This window comes from Vidua macroura, chromosome 6, assembly GCF_024509145.1.
Source record: "Vidua macroura isolate BioBank_ID:100142 chromosome 6, ASM2450914v1, whole genome shotgun sequence".
In the NCBI taxonomy this organism is placed as follows: Eukaryota; Metazoa; Chordata; class Aves; order Passeriformes; family Viduidae; genus Vidua; species Vidua macroura.
The window spans coordinates 16,099,358-16,117,483 of record NC_071576.1 but is presented as its reverse complement, the minus strand read 5'-3'; the positions used below and the strand labels follow the sequence as shown (position 1 = coordinate 16,117,483).

At 38.1% G+C, this 18,126-nt stretch overlaps 2 protein-coding genes across 6 annotated transcripts; one reads left to right on the top strand and one right to left on the bottom strand.

Moving 5' to 3' along the window:
- Positions 1 to 455: 455 nt before the first annotated feature.
- Positions 456 to 3,350, bottom strand: NDUFB1 (NADH:ubiquinone oxidoreductase subunit B1). 4 transcript variants are annotated; one of them, XM_053980184.1, is made up of 4 exons: positions 3,271 to 3,341; positions 2,220 to 2,273; positions 1,909 to 2,053; positions 456 to 772 (listed from the first exon to the last, which is right to left on the bottom strand). In XM_053980184.1, exons 3-4 carry the CDS (start codon positions 2,046 to 2,048, stop codon positions 736 to 738), a joined length of 177 nt encoding a protein of 58 aa, XP_053836159.1. In that variant the 5' UTR covers positions 2,049 to 2,053; positions 2,220 to 2,273; positions 3,271 to 3,341; the 3' UTR covers positions 456 to 735. The 4 variants fall into 4 exon arrangements, with proteins under 4 accessions (XP_053836159.1, XP_053836161.1, XP_053836158.1 ...); XM_053980186.1 differs by having other exon boundaries at positions 1,909 to 2,050; XM_053980183.1 differs by lacking the exon at positions 2,220 to 2,273 and having other exon boundaries at positions 3,271 to 3,350.
- Positions 3,351 to 3,419: 69 nt separating this feature from the next.
- Positions 3,420 to 17,268, top strand: CPSF2 (cleavage and polyadenylation specific factor 2). Of its 2 annotated transcripts, XM_053980182.1 has the most exons (15): positions 3,420 to 3,495; positions 3,990 to 4,175; positions 5,649 to 5,808; positions 5,893 to 5,998; positions 7,472 to 7,601; positions 7,924 to 8,039; positions 8,593 to 8,780; positions 9,193 to 9,483; positions 10,575 to 10,675; positions 11,000 to 11,200; positions 11,808 to 11,960; positions 12,513 to 12,738; positions 14,415 to 14,714; positions 15,663 to 15,797; positions 15,946 to 17,268. In XM_053980182.1, the coding sequence occupies exons 2-15, from the start codon at positions 4,027 to 4,029 to the stop codon at positions 16,036 to 16,038; spliced, it is 2,349 nt and encodes a 782-aa protein (XP_053836157.1). In that variant the 5' UTR covers positions 3,420 to 3,495; positions 3,990 to 4,026; the 3' UTR covers positions 16,039 to 17,268. The 2 variants fall into 2 exon arrangements, with proteins under 2 accessions (XP_053836157.1, XP_053836156.1); XM_053980181.1 differs by lacking the exon at positions 3,420 to 3,495 and having other exon boundaries at positions 3,579 to 4,175.
- Positions 17,269 to 18,126: the final 858 nt, after the last annotated feature.

Genomic DNA, 18,126 nt, shown 5'->3' with positions numbered 1-18,126 from the left:
GCCCCGCACCGGCCCGGCGCCGCTTCTCCCGGCACCGACACCGGCCCCGGCCCGGCGCCGCTTCTCCCGCCACCGGCCCCGGCCCCGGCGCCGCTTCTCCCGGCCCGGCGCCGCTTCTCCCCGCCCCGGCCCGGCGCCGCTTCTCCCCGCACCGGCCCCGGCCCCGGCGCCGCTTCTCCCCGCACCGAGAGGAGCAGGGCCCGGCACCGCGCGCTCCAGCCTTGTGCTCACCAGCTGCCCGCCCCTTAGACCCTCCTGGTCCCCTCTCAAAGCCGCAATAACTGCTTAACCGCTATTCCAAACAAGCCTACAGAGGAAATCCAGAAAGAAACTTAACGAGGTTCAGTACCTGTCAAACACATGCTGGGTTTATGGAAGTATTTCTTTAAAGGCTAGTTCATGAAATAGCTATAAACACATGGATTCCACACCATACACAGCAATAACAACATAAATGATTTTTGCATAGTTTATTCTATAATTCTTCCTCTCCTTTCCAGAGTAGGGAAGAAAATTTTCTCAATGCTTATGGACTAATGGAATTCCTGAACACATATTAGTCATGTAATTAAATCAACTTCAAAAAATAACACCAGATATTAAACTAGCACTGATGAATTGCAGATGTCCTTTACTGTAGTATCCTCTCAGGGTAAAAATCATATTCCTGTTATTTCAACATGTGTGGTAAGACGATGAATAAAGCAAAAATGTCTTCCTTTTCATCATCAGCTTTTATCTCCAAGTTACTTCTTCACCAGGCTTCAACTCCCTGTGTAGAAAAAAAAAAAAAGAGGGAAGAGACTAAAATTAGTATTTTTATTTTTAGAATAATTATTAATAAATTTAAGTACTTATTTGTGTTAGTTTATATTCAACAATACCTTCAATTTGAGATTTATGTAAAAATTTAACTTTCCTTGCAATTGCTGTCAGTTAAAAATCTTTCCATAGTGATAAACTTTCTCCTTTCTTTCAAAAGCTTCAGTGGCTTGAGTCCTCTGAATTTCCATTCATTTAAATGGAAGCACAGAATAGCTGACTTCTAAGGAGTTAATAGACTTTTAATTGGATCCAAAATGAAAAAAAATCTACTTCTTTTAAATATAATAATTCATTACTTTAGTGGAAAGAGAGGTGTGACAGAAGAAGGGATTTTTACAAGACACTGACATAGCAGCCCAACTTCACTAACAAATACAGTAAGAACAGTGCTAATGTATCAGTAATGTATCAGATGATGTCAAAAGCTTTTTTTACTCAAAATGAATTTAGGTGAGGCCAGAGGTGGAAAAACAAATCCACTAGCAAACTGATAGCACTCCTACTATCAGTTTATGCAACATGACTTTTTTCTCTCCTCTTTTGTTAACCTGATGATCTAATACAGAACTGACACAGGTGAGTCAATGCCTGAAGTTCTCTGATGTAAATACTCCCTGAGGAGTCAGAGCCAGAAAACCCAAACTGATCAGTGCATATAATCACATCATTCAGTGAAGATATAGCAGCATGTATGTTAATTTCCAAGAACTTGGAAATTATTTTGAAGTAACACACATTTATAAAAAGTATTTGGTTGACAAGTGCTGTGATCATTTTAAATTTAAGAGAGAAAATTAAGACTCAAGCACTGTGTTTCCTGCTGAAGTTATAGAGTGTCAAAATAATGGTTTCCATATTTCATGACCAAGAACTTTACAGTCATTAACAGTAGTTAATGATCCTTTCTTTCATGATGATAGCTCCTAAAGATTCCATTTTCAGAGGGTATTACTGACCTAAAACACTTCATGAATGCTTGATATCTTTCTTCCCTTTTTTTGGTTTTGATTAGAACTAAAAAAGAACTGAGAAGAATTTTGAAAAATTACAATATACGTATATAAGAGGCATCATAAAGCAGACCTTTTATATAATAAGCTCTTGTTTCTGAAGGCAGACAATCTTTCATCATTCCATCTGTCCAAATAGCATCCAATCACAAATCCTAAGGGAACAAGGATGTGAACCCAGTGTTCACGCACAGCTTGGGCGAAATTCACCATGACTGCTAGAAAGAAAAGCGTAACAGGTAAGAGGTACAAATACATCTGCACTTGGAAACTATTGCATGCTTGGCACCTTTACTCTCACTTATTAGGATTCCACAATTACATAATATACATGAGGGCTATCAAACACTTCCTGGGTGACACATACTGCTCTCAAACCCATACCTGGGTTTCTCAGAAATAATCCTAACCGCTGACCCGGGGAAAAAGGATTTCATCCTAAAACAGGAGAGAAATAGAACATCTCTTTAATTTACTCATTAAAGCAACTCTACAGAAGTTTGCCGTTCTGTAAAACATTAGAAACACTTTCATAACCTAAACTTCTGTAGAAGGACACTTCATTATCTGTGTCAAGTCTCAGAGACAAGTTGTATATTTAGTGGGGAGCTGACAGATAAGAAAGGACATTTCTAAAATAAGGAAGAATATTTCTAAAATCACAGAATGACAGAATCATTGCAGTTGGAGTGGACCTCTGGAGATCATCCAGTCCAACCTCTCTGTCAAGGCAGGATCACCTGCAGCAGATGACACAGGAACAGATCCAGGTGGTTTTTGAATGTCTCCGGAGAGGGAGACTCCACGACCTCTCTGGGAAGCTGCTCCAGTGCTCTGTAACCCTCAAATTGTAGAAGCTCTTCCTCGTCTTGAGGGAGAACTTCTTGTGTTTTAGTTTATGGCCATTGCTCCTCATCGCGTCGCTGGGCACCAATGAAAAGTCTGGCACCCGCCTTTGAGATATTTACACGCATTAATGAGATTCCCCTCGCAGACTTCTCCAGACTAAAGAGGCCCAGCAAACCTTTCCAACCCAACCAAAGCCTTCCAGATTAGGGAATTACACGCGATACCAGTGAGGTCTGTCACACACAGCCGCGGGCTCGGAGCCCCGGCCGGGTCTCCAAGCAAACTCCGCCGCCGTTACCGCCGCGGCCGCTGTGGGGCGGCTCCGCACGCACCCCCCGCCCCGGGCCCGGCCGCTGACTCGCGGCACGGCCCCACCACCTCCCGGCTCAGCCGCCCGCGGCCTGCCCGGGACCCCGACCGCCCTCCAGGGGCAATAGCGCCATATAGCCCCACGGCTGAGGGGCGCTTCCCCCGCCGCCGTGTCCCGGCCGAAGGGGTAGGGGACAGGGCGAGGCGCTCCCAGGGAGGTCCGGCAGCGCTTCCGCCCCCAACGCCGCTCCCGCGCTGCGCGCGACCCCGCCATTACCGCTGCTCGCGCCACCACCGGGACCCGCAGCGGCCGCGCCAAGGGCACCGGGAACGGGCGGGCCGGGCGAGACCACGGGCTGCGCGGGGGCGGGGGAGGAGCGCGCTCCCCCCGGCGGGCTCGCGGTGGTGCCGCCCGCTACCCTTCCGCCTGCTGCCCCTCCTCCCCGCCCCCCGCAAGATGGCGGCGAGCGCGGCGCGGGCTGGGGGTGGTTGAGGGCGGCAGGTACCGGCTCTTTCACATCATCCTCCTCTTCCCCTTGTTCTCCTCGCCTCGGACTGGAGTGGGCGCACGGCTCGCCCCCGTGACCCCGTCCTCGCCCGGCGAGAGGCCAGGCCCGGGAGCCGGGGCCCGGTGTGGCGCTGGAGCCCCGGAGCCCCCGGCCCGCCCCGCGCTGTGCCCCTGCTCGGGCAGGCCCTGGATCTGCCATCTCTGGGTGCCCCCATCCAGCTCTGTGGAGCTGCTGTTAACTGCGCTGCTCCTAGGGATCCTTTTTATAATTATTCTTAATGTTTATCGTAGAGAATTAACCCCACCTCTTTCTAATAAGACCTGCAAGTGTAGAATGTTAATGTCTGAGACTTAATTGGTATCGAGCAGCTGTATTGAACAGTATTAACACCGTTAGCCTACACATTTTCAGGAATATGTGAAGCTAGATCTAAGTAAATGAAATTTTTCTTTGTGTCAGTCAATGAAACATTTTGTCCCCCATTCAGATTAGTTCTTTTGGAGATTAAACACTTGGAGAGGAAAATGACATCGATTATCAAGTTGACTACGCTCTCGGGGGTGCAGGAGGAATCTGCCCTCTGCTATCTTTTGCAAGTTGATGAGTTTCGTTTTCTTTTGGACTGTGGCTGGGATGAAAACTTTTCTATGGATATTATTGATTCTCTGAGGAAGTAAGTAGTTCAGTTCATACATCTATTACAATAGGGCTTGGTCTATCTTGAAAGTTTTCAAAATTCCACGCAGTGGTATAATGTATAGTGTTGTTAAATGCAAAATTGTTCTCTTTTGTTTTGTTTTGTTTTGTGTATATTTAGTTGAAGGGAATCACACTGCTGAAACATTTCCTGCAAAAACTTGGGATTTTTTTCTTGTCAGTTCAGTGAGTTGTGTCTCTTGACTGTAATTCTCAAACTGTTCAGTTTTTGTTTTGGCTTGGATGATTTGTTTTTTATTGTCATAAATGTGACAGAGTTTAGGGGAGACTGACCTTGACTGTCAGCTAATTTAGAATAGTTAACTAAGTTTTAAATGGGAGAGGAAGCCTTCGTGCATGTAGGCTGAATACAAAGCAGTTCAACTCTTGGCTCTTGTTTCAAGTTGAAAAGACTGTCAGGAAAGCACCTTCTGTCAGGACACCAGCCCTGCAAAGGGAAAAAACAAAGGGAAAAAACCCCTCCAACCCAAGACTTCAATACTGAACTTCTTCAGATGTACAGCAAGGAGCTGTGCTGATTGCCAAGTTAGGACTGAAACATGGAATTGAGAAAGAAACTGAGCTTTTTGATACTAGTTTTGTAGCATTGACACACTTGTAGTGTTTGAAATCTTTTAAGTGAGGATTGTTAGGTACTGAGGATAATTTATAAAAATTTTTTAGTGTCTTATCTAAGAAGTGATTAGATAAAATTCCTTTTATCGTAACAGCCATCGAGAAGAATGTGTGTGCCCCACTTACTATGCAAGGGAACAAAAAACTGTCAGTCCAGCTTGTATTTTCATTTGTTACATGTGTTTTATGCCCTCAAGTTTTTCAGTTATGATATGTAGAAAGGTTTTAGTGAGAGTTCTAATTTTATGCAACAATTTGCAAGCAAAAACAAATGTTTTTAAGAGTAATAAAATCCCCCAAACTGATGTGCTACTTTTCTTAAATGATATGTTTGATCTTTTCTGTATTTAAAGAAATATATTTTGATTTGATCTTTATCAGTTTGAGCATTGTTGTGTCTTTGGTCCTATTACTTGGTCACTCTCATCGGAAGAAAAGTTGTAGTCTGTTTTGGGGTGTACAAGCAATTTGTAGCACATCTGTACTGATAATATTCTTGGTCCCTCAGTTAATTTACTTTCTGGTGTCCACTTACATATTAAGGTCTTTTTCATCAGGAGTTTGATGTGAAACTTATGTCTTCAGATCTTAAAGTTATGCTTTCTGAAGTCACTTGTGTTTTAAAGTACCTGAACATTAGGAAACATCTGTAAGTTTTAATTACGATTTTTAAAAGTGTCCCAGTTCTTGAAGGGTTTAAGTTTCATTTTTTGGCATTCAGACTGTGTATATATTCTCAAAGTATCCCTAGCAGGAGATATACAAAACCATACAGAGCTCCTTTCAATGGCTTTTGTTGGCCCTCTTTTTATAGGCATGTACACCAGGTTGATGCTGTTCTTCTTTCCCACCCTGACCCTCTACATCTTGGTGCACTTCCGTATGCAGTTGGAAAAATGGGATTGAATTGTGCCATTTATGCAACTATTCCTGTATATAAAATGGGACAGATGTTTATGTATGATCTCTACCAGGTATGTTTAAGTTGATACTTTCATACACAACATCTTTGATATGGTGGAGTGTTTGAATGCTCTGTACCTCTTTGTTTGTTTTAGTCCCGCCATAATACTGAAGATTTCACACTCTTTACATTGGATGATGTAGATGCAGCCTTTGATAAGATACAACAGCTGAAGTTTTCTCAGATTGTGAACTTAAAAGGTAAAGTTGTCACCAAAACCTCAAGAAATTACTTCTAGTGAAAGGCAACAGAGCAGTTAAGAGCTAAAGTAACTTTTTTAAAGGGACTGAGTTCTGAAATATTATGTTTTGCTGTGCTGAATTCATTAGCCTCATGTAGTCTGCATCAATTGCAATTGTATCTAGAAATGTATAGAACTTTTACTCAATGCAGAGGAGGTCATGCCAAAGAATGTTTAGATGTTTGTTTCTCTTTTGTGTTTTTGTAACTTTTCTTGAAATTTACTGATGTCTGTTGAAATTATTTACTTATGTCTAGGGGTAGATACCTCAGAACTCTCCATAACCAGTACACAAGGGAAAGCTTTCTAGAGCGGGTTACAGAGATGAAGTTACAGCATGTGCGTGATTTAGTGGGGAGATCTTCAGTGACTCAGATCATACTCAGTGTAGTGTATTGCTGGGACCTGTGACAATCAGCAGCTTTCCACTAGTGTTGAATGTAAAGATCAGAATACAACAAAACCTCTCTTCTTGAACAGAGACACATACAGGCTGACCACCAGCAGTTTGTCTCTGAAGTGCACTGTTTTACAGGTTCATGAATAGTGCTGCCAAAAGACTTGACTTCTTATTTGGAAAGAGGATGTTGTCCTTGAAAGACTGTTGGCCTCTTTTTGAGATAGTTGTAGCAATGCTATGTCTACCTTGAAAATTTTTACATCTAAAGAGTAATTTTAGCATACAACTTTTTTAAAACAACTAACTTCATATTTAATGGAGGTGATTTGAAAGGACTCGATGGAGGCTCCTAAGAAGACAATATATGTTTAATTATTAATTATTACTGTGCATTTAATGCAGCAGAGTCAGTGAATAATGGTTGTGGGTGGTCTCATTTTAATCTGACAAACATGCAGGTTGGTATCAATGACAGGGAGCAACAGTCCATTTGAAAAATGCATCAGGTGCTGAAAAGTTCTGTCATCCCTGACTGCAGCACATGAGCACCTTTTCTGCTATGGTTTGACTTGAGTGTTTATCATTCTGGAAAGCTTCCAGATTGTGTAATTTATGTAAGTTTTCCTAAGTACTTCGAAAGTGATTGATATAGTAAACATTTAGTGTTGCCTCAGAGAGGATCCTGGCTTTCATCATTGTGCTTGCTTTCTTGTGATACATTTTTTATATAATTTACTGTTGTTTATGTCCATAGTTACAGCAGCTGTGCAGTGCCTCTGAGTATCAGTGGGAGGTAGAGGGAAGAAGTGATCTTTAATTTCTTTATTCTGGAGGAAATATAGAAGTGAATTGCAAAATGTTTTGATGTTACTGCTTAGACAGGAAGGACAGATATTACTACTTTTTCATACTTAATTTGATTTTTTTCTCAGTAGTAATTTGGGTATTCAGTTGTTTAAAGTTACTGTATCTTGTTCAGAGTAATGGATTTTAATATGTGTAATCTACCTAAAATACTGAAAACCTTTGTAGGCAAAGGACATGGTTTGTCAATCACACCATTGCCAGCTGGTCACATGATAGGAGGCACAATTTGGAAGATTGTCAAGGATGGGGAGGAAGAAATTGTTTATGCCGTTGATTTCAACCACAAGAGGGAGATGTAAGTTCAACATAGTAATGTATGATTCTTAGCTGTGTTAGGTGTGTATCATTTAGTGGGTGATAAGGAGGTGTGGAAGTGCATTTCCAGTTCTAATAAGACCACTAATTTCATTTGCATCCAGATTAACCAGGTTTAAGCAAGTATTAGCTCTGGGTTTCTTTGTTCCAATTGTTTTTATTTATTTGTAAATTTGAAGCAGGAAGCATTCAGCAGCTGAGTAGTTTGGTTTCTGTACATGCAAATATCTGGGATGTAGCTGTCTTATTTTTTCTCGTGAAATAGAAATGCAAAAAAGTGAGATTTTTCCTTTTTTCCACAGCCATCTGAATGGATGTTCCTTGGAAATGTTGAGCAGGCCTTCATTGCTTATTACAGATTCATTTAATGCTACTTATGTACAACCCAGGAGGAAGCAAAGGGATGAACAGCTGCTGAGTATGTATTGTTTGGGCTTCAAAAATATCAGTAATGTGATTTATTAGCCACTATAAATTATTTTTTTATGAGAAATTCATCAGCATTTAAACTTAAGAAACCTTATTAAAATGTAACAAGTTTTGAATTACTCTTTTCTGATGATACTGATCCTTTCAGTTAAATGTTTTCCTAACAACAATGAACCGTATTTGAAAATAGTATATTTTACCCAATATCCTTAAATCTCTTCAGGGATTTTTAAATTACCTTCCTCAGCACTTTCTTTTTTTAAACTCCATTTTCTGTTGTTTTTTAATAAAAAAAAAAAAAACAAAAAAAAGAAAGAAGTACCAAGGTAGAGCTACTGAGGAAACTCCAGCTCCCTTTAATTGTGGTGGAAATGTAGATTTGGATCTCTTTTCGAGTTTCATTTGTTTCTGTGTTCAGTACACTTTTGAATACAATTACTAGTGTAATATAACAAAAAAAAAAAATCCAATCCATACTACAAACCTTCTAACTTTGGTTCAAAGTATAAGTAGGTTTTTGTTTTGTTTTTAATTCTTCTTAGCTAATGTTTTGGAGACATTACGAGGTGATGGAAATGTATTAATAGCCGTGGATACAGCAGGCAGAGTTCTGGAACTTGCTCAGCTTCTTGATCAGATCTGGAGAACAAAAGATGCAGGATTAGGAGTCTACTCTCTTGCACTTTTGAATAATGTCAGCTACAATGTAGTGGAGTTCTCTAAATCACAGGTTTGTTTTAATTTTAAAATCCAATTATGAAGGGTAAAGGAACATTTATGCAAAAGCTTTTCTTTGTAATGGTATAAAGTGGAAAAATACTGGGAGAATGTCCTTATTCTGTACTGCATGTTTGTGTCTCAGCTCTTTTGCTCAAGTAACACAATGTCCAGTTGTAACAGTGGGCATGTTTCTTGGTACTGATTTCTGTCTTTTCGATAAGACTTGTTAGCATAGTTTATAGTTGTTAAAAAAGAGAGCTTAAAGTACTTGTTTCAGTGTTGCTTATGCTCAACATTATTTCTATACCTGCTGAGAAATACTGAAGTAATCATAAGCATATTGCATCCTGTACTTCATATGAAGCTTATACTGTTGAAGAGCTTGTATTTGTATAGATAACTTCTTCTAATACATACTTTAGGTTGAATGGATGAGTGACAAATTGATGAGGTGCTTTGAAGACAAGAGAAACAACCCTTTTCAGTTCCGCCATCTCTCCTTATGTCACAGTCTGTCTGATCTGGCTCGAGTGCCAAGTCCAAAAGTTGTTCTTGCCAGTCAGCCTGACTTGGAGTGTGGGTTTTCTAGAGATCTTTTTATTCAGTGGTGCCAGGATTCCAAAAACTCCATAATTTTAACTTACCGCACTACACCTGGAACATTAGCGCGATTCCTGATTGATAATCCATCTGAAAAAGTTATAGATATTGAGGTAAGCGTTGTCTCTGTAGCTCCAGGTTTTAATTGTGTACCATCTGGGGTCATGTGGGCAAAACTGAGCATAGTTTCCTTTTTGATCTTCTGGAAGTGCTTCTAGTGGAGGAGAGAAACCTGAAATCAGTATGTTGCATATTTATCAGATTGTGGATAAATTTACATAAAAATAAGTCTCCTACTGAGAACTGCAAAATGCATTTTCATGGCATGGCAAAATTAATAGAGCTGAGCATGAAGTTCCTTTTAAATATTTATTTTTAGACAACTTGTTCCTTTGTATTTGTATTACAATAGAAAAATTCTGCTTGCAGTTGATGTACAGATCACCACATATAATGGGTTGGTCTTGCTGGAAAATTCTCCCGGTTTGGGTGAGAGGAGAATCAAGTCAAATTCGTATAATATATCCCATCAGGATTAGAAGGATGAGCAAATTCTGGAAATTAGGAGATAATTAATTGCTGTTCATGCTTTCAAGTTGTTTTTAATAATCTGTACACCTGTGTCTACTTCCTTCTGGTGCACATTGTTAATTTATGGAAGTCCTGTGATTGCAGTGATAATTTCAATACTGATGATGCAGCTTTATTTTGGTTTTAGATTGGATTGAAATAATTGAATTATAGTATTAGATTATTACTAGAATTCAGTTTATTCAAAGTGAGCTGTACTCAGGAAGCAAGAAACAAAATCTACCATTGTTTTGCCAGCTAGTATGACTTTGCTAGTTTCTTCTGGTTTGATGTTAATGATTGAAAAACTAAAAAAACACTGGTCATTGAAAGTATTTTCCTTCACTTATTGGAGAGATATTTCCTGAAGACATTTTCAGAAATTTTTGGAAAGCTTAATTGATTTTAATATTTTTAGAAATGCTTTAATTTAAAGCAGACTGTACAAATTGGTACTCTCATGATGTTACCATGTCAAGGTACCACATTTTTGCCATAGTCTTGTCTTGTATGTAACATACAATTTATACTTGCCCTTGGTGCCTGAGAACAAATATTCTTGTCAGCAGCGTATAGGAGAAGTATTAAAGTTGTGTCAGCTACTCACAATAACTAATTTTTATTCCATCTGCAGTTGAGAAAACGTGTCAAGTTGGAAGGAAAAGAACTTGAAGAATACCTAGAAAAGGAAAAACTAAAGAAAGAAGCAGCTAAGAAGTTAGAGCAGTCTAAAGAGTAAGTATGTTGCTCATTCTGCTGTTATGATCAGAGTTGAGATTTCTGTGTGATTATTCTGCTTCTTCAACTCTTTTCAGGCCTATATGAAAGAGTTTCACTAGCTTTGTTTGAGGGTCCTGAGGAATCAGGAGTGGTTGTCTTTGATCTGTTGTTCTGATACGGCCAGTTTCATCTGCCATTTGACTGTGAGCTCTTTCTCAGATACATAAACTGCCCTTGGTTAGTGTTATGTCAACTGTTATTTTCTACTCAGTGTGTTTACGTAATATGAAACCTGAAGGAAAAAAAAAAGTGCTAGGTATTTTTGGAATGTCATTTCAGGGCAGATATTGATTCCAGTGATGAGAGTGATGCTGAGGAGGATATTGATCAGCCGACTTTACATAAGACCAAACATGATTTGATGATGAAAGGTGAAGGTAGCCGGAAAGGAAGCTTCTTCAAACAGGCAAAAAAATCTTATCCAATGTTTCCAGCTCCTGAAGAAAGAATTAAATGGGATGAATATGGTGAAATTATCAAGTATGTGGTGGTAATGTATACTAACATAGTAGCTGTGAAATAATAAAAAACTAGAAGTAATTGAATTTACCATTTTGTCTGTTTTGCAGCATTGCTATATGCTCTTCAAACTGCTAAGTCTTAGAGAAAGTTTATGATAAGGATTGAAGCTGCAGAGTGCTGATCCTTGATCTGTGTTCACGCCTCTTAGGATGTATTTTCATTCCAGGCTTTTTTTTTTAAATCTTTTGAGGTAGAAGATTTTAAATTCTTTTAACCTGACTTTTTTCTGCTTTATATTTCACTTAATGTTAAATTTGTGACGTGAGAAAACACTATTCATCCTAAGAAAATTCAGTGATATTTGTCAGCTTTGCTTAAGGAATACTTGCTAGAAATCCTCAATTTGCTAGTATTTCCTAAGTTAATCAAGTTCTTTTTTAAGATAGGAAGGTCATATTTTCCAAATCAGCTCTGTTCAAGTGTGGAAATGTTTGGCAGGTGTAGTAAAATTGCTGGCAATAACAGTTACAAAAAAATCTTAGTAGTAATAATCAGCACTGTTTGTTTTTATATTGGGTTGTGCTTTGGTTTTACTCTAAAAAGCAAAATGTCTTTCATTCTTTAGACCTGAGGATTTTCTAGTTCCAGAACTACAAGCAACAGAAGAAGAAAAAAGCAAATTAGAGTCTGGTTTGACAAACGGAGAGGAACCTATGGACCAGGATTTATCAGATGTTCCTACCAAATGTATTTCTGCAACAGAATCCATGGAAATTAAGTGAGTGACTTTGTTCTCAATTCTGCTAGAACAGTGGCATGGGTACAGTGCAAATTGGGTAAAGGGCTAGCTTGGATTTAAGAAAGTGGGAAAGGACTTGATTTTAGTTTGCTTTTTTCCCCGAGCTAAGTTGTATTTTACTAGTCTTTCTGGGAGCACAGAACAGTCTTATGGTTCCCCAGTCTTAAAAAATTTGGTTTGTTTCCAGCCTTATGGAGACAGGTGGAAGAGATAGAAGAAATGATGCAATAGTATGTTAGCATAGATACTTAAGTATGTTTTGTTAAAATGATAACATATTCAAATATGCTTATTTCATGCATAACTTATTTTTTTTTATAACTGTGTAAGTGAATTTTGTGAATGTATAGTGTTAAATACACACATGCTAATATTTGACAACTGTATTTTACAGATCCATAATACACTGTGCTGACAGCTTTTGTTAATGTACAATAATTTAAATATATCTTAACAAAGTATTTTGGAGCACTCAAAGGTTTAATCTTTTAAACTAAAACATATTATTCTTGGGTTTTTAATTCAAACTAGAGCCAGAGTTACATATATTGACTATGAAGGACGTTCAGACGGGGACTCAATTAAAAAAATTATTAACCAAATGAAACCAAGACAACTGGTGATTGTCCATGGACCACCTGAGGCCAGTCAGGACCTTGCAGAATGTTGCAGAGCTTTTGGTGGAAAAGATATTAAAGTTTACATGCCCAAACTTCATGAAACTGTAGATGCTACAAGTGAAACTCACATTTACCAGGTAAGGTACTGGAATTTTTTAGTTGTGTAACTTGTGTGGTCTGTAGTAGAGCTGTATGAGGAGAATGTAATTTGCCCTCTGTTCTTTGGGAGAGAAGAGGTGGTAGCACTTGTGAGTTCAATTAATTTTGTGTGATCAAGGCATTAGTTGTGTTTTTCTGTCTTTTAGATAAGCATTCTCTTGAGGCTTATTATTCATAAGTGTTTGAAAGCTTGAATATGATATCAGTGTGTTTTTACCTGAAGTGCAAAAGGCAACATTTGTCTCCACAGGGGCATCAGTTTGCTTTATTGAAGTATTTTCACATTTATAATGCCTACATTTAGAATACCATTGTATACTAGCTGCAATTCAGCATTCTCTTTGGAATCTCAAATGGAGCCTTAAAGAGCTAGGATTAAAAAATGCTTCATACTTAAATAGTACCTAAGAGTGAACATGTAAAATTAGGAGCAAGCTAATGATAAAAACAAATAAGATACCCGTACCCCCAAAAAACTTAATGTGATGATTCTTGGTAAGTAACGTTATGATAATGTATTGCTGTGTGTTAGCCATGAAAATTAAATGCAATATATTAAGTTCTAAATAAGAAAGCTGGAATAGCTTATGTGAATTATGTGAAAATTGTCTATGCTCCCAATTTAATTTTCAAAGTTGTTTAGAGGGAAGTCTCTCACAAGCACTTTTTGCAGTAGTCCTTTATTCCTTTGTTCTTTTAAAGTTAATAGAAAAACATTGGTAGAATTGTTGAAAGAAGTACTTCTGTTTCTTTCCAGAGAAAAATCTGTTCTCGTCTAGAAAGTAGAAAATTCCAGTTATTAAAAATCATCTAGTTATGGCAGCCTTAAAAAAGCATGTTTTCTGCATGTTGGTTGTTGGGATTTTTTGTTTGTTTTTTAAGGCTATGAGAGTTGCTAGTGTGTAAGAAATGACCCAGAAGAATTGCAGTGGCCATATTGAATTTGAAAATAATAGATGTGAGTGAAGTGTCAGTGTCACAGTGTCATTTGAGTGGGCTGTGCTGCACATGGGTGGGTAGCTGGAGGTTCTTTCACACGGTTGGAGCCTTGATTGCACTATGGGAATCATGGACCTTCTAATGTGGATAACAATCTCTAAGAATAGAGCTTTATTTAAAGGATTAAAGTCCCAGAGTCCACCAGAGGAATCAGGGTAAGGACACTTAAAAGTCTCATACTACAACATCCTTTCTTACAATAAAATAGTAATTATAATTTTTCGGAGGGTTGAAATTTTTAACTATTCATCAGTAACCTAAATGTATCTATAGGAACTTCCTCTGAATTTGCTAAGACCAACTGAGGAACAACTTGGCTGCAAAAAAGGTTTCTGGTTTTTAAAAAGAAATTATTGCTCTTGCTGTAAATTTAAGTCAAGCTTTGCAGTTCTATAGGTTCTTTTTTAATTTTAGCCAAGATGAGAAAGGTGTTGATCTCTGGTGCTTTTTAAGTTGTAAAACAAGTGTTACATATATTAAATTTTAAAGTATCTTGCCTTGGTGATACCAGTTCCATCCTTTCTCTCCAGAAGAGCTCATGAATCAAACCAATTGGAAAGATGATGAAGAGAAACTTGCTAACCTTTAAAACTTTAAATAAGACCTCTGTATTTTCCTTGAAACTAATACTACTTTTATTTTTTGTGCAACCCAGGTCAGGTTGAAAGATTCTCTTGTCAGCTCTCTTCAGTTCTGTAAAGCCAAGGATGCTGAATTGGCTTGGATAGATGGTGTTCTGGACATGAGGGTTTCCAAAGTGGATACTGGAGTTATTTTGGAAGAGGGAGAGTTGAGGGAAGATGAAGACTTAGAGATGCAAGTGGATGTGCCTTCTTCAGACTCGAGTGTGATTGCACAACAGAAGGCCATGAAAAGCCTCTTTGGCGACGATGACAAGGAGATGTGTGAGGAGAGTGAGATCATTCCTACTTTAGAACCTCTGCCACCTCATGAGGTACAGAAATGATGCTGGTCTGGATTTCTTTTATGAAGACCTCTGTATTCATTTGTCTTTTTCTAGTGCTTAGAGGTTGATACTGTGATCGTACTCAAATGAAAGCCTAACTGAAACTGGGTTTTCATGTTTGGGTTTCTTTTTGTTAAACCTGGTGCTGTTCTTTGTTCAGCTTTTAAGCTTTTCAGTGAGGATGATCTGTTGCATCCATTAACAGAGCCATATATTTATGAAATAAGATTTTAATTAATGTGTGTCTTATCTGTAATTAGTACTTGCAGACAGAGGAATCAGTTGGTGTTAGTCACTTCAGGATTTTATTGTGTTTTGTTGATGCTATGGAAGATACTTCATATACTTGAGATACAGATCTTTGACATTCATACATCTGCTTCTATAGTAGTGATTTGAGAATTCATTAAGTTTGTCTTTGGTATAAATTTACCATAGCTCTTAAAATAGTTTGCATTTTAGGAGATACTATTTTATCTTTCTGTTGAATTATTCCAGTTCCTTTTAATCCTAGAGATGGTTTTTAAGATTCTCTGTTTCACAGTCCTAAATGTAGTCTGTTCTGGGAGCTAGAGAATTGTGGACACAGCTCTAAAGTCTGTTCAGATTCATGGCAACCATCATAGCACCCTGTACTGATCAGCAGTACAGCTCACTGCAGCTTGGTCCCTGGCATAGCATGGCTTGGAAGAGGCATCTTTATTGTAGCTTTCTATTTGTCTTCAATATGTGAGCAAAGAAAAACCTTTTGCTTTTTGTGATGGGTAACTTCTAAGGCTCTTCTGTCCTGAAGATGTATTGCTGCAGGTGAACAGAAATAGAACTAATTTAGAGTCCTGTAGTCTTGGGCGCACTGCTGCCAACGCAATAATGAGCTCTTTGGAAAAATGGAAGGTGTTAAATAGAAGCAGTAAAATTGTGTATGTTGTTTTGAAGGTTCTTGGGCATCAGTCTGTGTTTATGAATGAGCCAAGACTGTCTGACTTCAAGCAGGTTCTCTTGCGGGAAGGTATACAAGCTGAATTTGTTGGAGGAGTGCTTGTGTGCAACAACCTGGTGGCTGTCCGCAGGGTAGGTGTCCTGTGTTTTAATCTCTTTGGCAAATAATATTATAAAATAATATATATTATTTTAGTAATAAATAAAATCTTATTTTAGTAATAAATGAAGTTTCTCATTCATGTAAAGATAATAAATTGAAACATATCTTTTGTTTCAGACTGAAACAGGGCGTATTGGATTGGAAGGCTGCCTCTGCCAGGACTTCTATAGGATAAGAGACCTTTTATATGAGCAATATGCTATTGTCTAAGAAAAGTGCTGCAAAGGTGTTTTCACTTGAACTTTTACAGACAATGGAGGTTTCTCCCAGTTCTGACTTTTTGTAGTTTTCTAATTTATACAGGGAAACCTAATTCATAAAGAACAGTTAGCTGCCATGAACATGTGAGTGACTGCTACTGTTGTTCATAAATCTGTTGGTACATTCCATGTAGATGACTGTTAAACTATTACAACTTGGCATCTCCCACATAACACATTATAAATGAGTTTGTGACTATGAACACTCCTCAAGAAAGGTTCAATTTGTCAGGGCATGTTTTGGTTTCACAGATTTCCTGTCAAAGAGTACAAAACATGTAAAAGTCATTCTTTTGTTCTAAAATAAGATTGGATAAATTGGTTTTGTTCGTTTTGGTTTCTGTGTGGTTGTTTTTGGTTTCGGTTGCTTGGGGTTTTTTTTAGTGATTTTGATTTGGGGAACAGTCTCAAATATCACCCTCTTTTGTTTTTAAATTGAGCTTAGTTGAAGTACATTATTAACAGCCCACTTAAAGCTAGACTGCCTAAAGTTTCCCCAGTGTTAATCTGGCTGCATCTTAACGCTGCATCTGTTCCATCTTACTGATTTGTTCTGAAACAGCATTTCATGTTCTAATCTGCAGGATAAAAAATTTACTTGGGCAATTACTTTAAGAAGATCGGGTTATATTTTCAGGCAGTTTAAAATGCAGTAATTATGGTTCAGAGTAACTTCTGCGCAAACTTACAGAATTTGTAACTCCTAGCTCTTCCAAAATTATGCCAATTATAAAACCTTTTCTAAGTTCTGATTTTAATACTTTTCAAAGTCTAAAGCCTTTATCCATGCACTGCTGTTCGTTCAGAGTGCCATGAGCCAAGTTCAGGAAAATCTTTTCTCTTGAAATCTGAGTTCACGTAATGTATTTAATGATTTTCTGCTATGTTCTGTTCTAGATGACAGTAAGAATTATTGTAGCTGCTGATGCTAGGAATTTACCTAAAACACAGTTTTGAGTTCATTAATTTCTCAGAAATTAACTTATGAAAACAAATGGCCTCTCGAGTTTATTTAATCCTTTTCTCCCCTATCCATGTGTGAAACACCAGCTTTGGCAGTGGAGGGTTGTTTGCTTTTTACATAAAACAGTGTAATATATGCTCTTTGTGTGTATGCTTAAATAAAGCCTTTTGAAGAAGTGGCAAAAAATAGCCCTGTGGGCTATCAATGGAAAGATAATTTACTTTGCAATTCATTCTCAACAAAAATTTTCTATCTGATCTACAGACTATTCTGTTTAAAATAGTAGCTTAAAAATGAAGACTGTATTGAACATTTGATAGAACTATATACTAGAAATGTAAAAAAATTGAAAATATAATACTGAGTGAGAATGTATTTTCTTACACAAAATCTAGGGATAACTAGATAGCTCAGTTTTGTGGGTTTTTTTTCTTAACATTCTACAAAAATCTGTATTTCCCTTATATTGATAACCAGAACTTCATAGAAATGCTCTGGTTTTGTAGCAATGGTATGTAAATCTGTATGATGCCGAATACTCGTTGCTGAATACTATTGTATTACTGCTGTTGTTGATACTAGTGAACTTTTATAAAGTGAGTTACTTTGTACATAATCATATTGGCCATAGGACTTTAACCTGGAGGGCTTAGGATGGGAAGGGATCACATACGCCTGCATGGAATACACTAATAAAGAAAAAAAAACCCTTAGGAAGTCTAAATAGTGCTGTTTTTTAAAAAAAGGATAAAGACAGCACAGTGTGATCATAAGCCTTTCTATCAGTTTTGTTTGTTTTTCTAAGTTACTGATACGAATTCAGCTAAGATCACAACATTTTAGTGTTATCAGTCACTACATTCTAGCGTGTGCTGACAGAGAATCCCAAATTAGTGCTATTACTGAGGAAAAGGCTCAAGTATAAGCAAAACAACATCTTATTTTAGTCTATTCAGTATAAGTGTGGCTTAAGTGTGAAGTCAGACCTAGAAAGCTGACATGCAAGGTGAAAGTAGTCAGCTGAGTGCTGGGACTGGAGTTCTGGACGTCTGTAGAGAATGTATCACAGGCTGC

Excerpts from the sequence above, each read along its gene's own strand:
- NDUFB1 (XM_053980183.1), bottom strand. The coding sequence starts at position 2,048 with ATGGTGAATTTCGCCCAAGCTGTGCGTGAACACTGGGTTCACATCCTT. Across the intron at positions 773-1,908 it reads AAGAGCTTATTATATAAAAG|GGAGTTGAAGCCTGGTGAAG; the intron begins GTCTGCTTTATG and ends TTTTCTACACAG.
- CPSF2 (XM_053980181.1), top strand. The coding sequence starts at position 3,940 with ATGAAATTTTTCTTTGTGTCAGTCAATGAAACATTTTGTCCCCCATTC. Across the intron at positions 5,809-5,892 it reads TTATGTATGATCTCTACCAG|TCCCGCCATAATACTGAAGA; the intron begins GTATGTTTAAGT and ends TGTTTGTTTTAG. Across the intron at positions 14,715-15,662 it reads AACCTCTGCCACCTCATGAG|GTTCTTGGGCATCAGTCTGT; the intron begins GTACAGAAATGA and ends GTTGTTTTGAAG.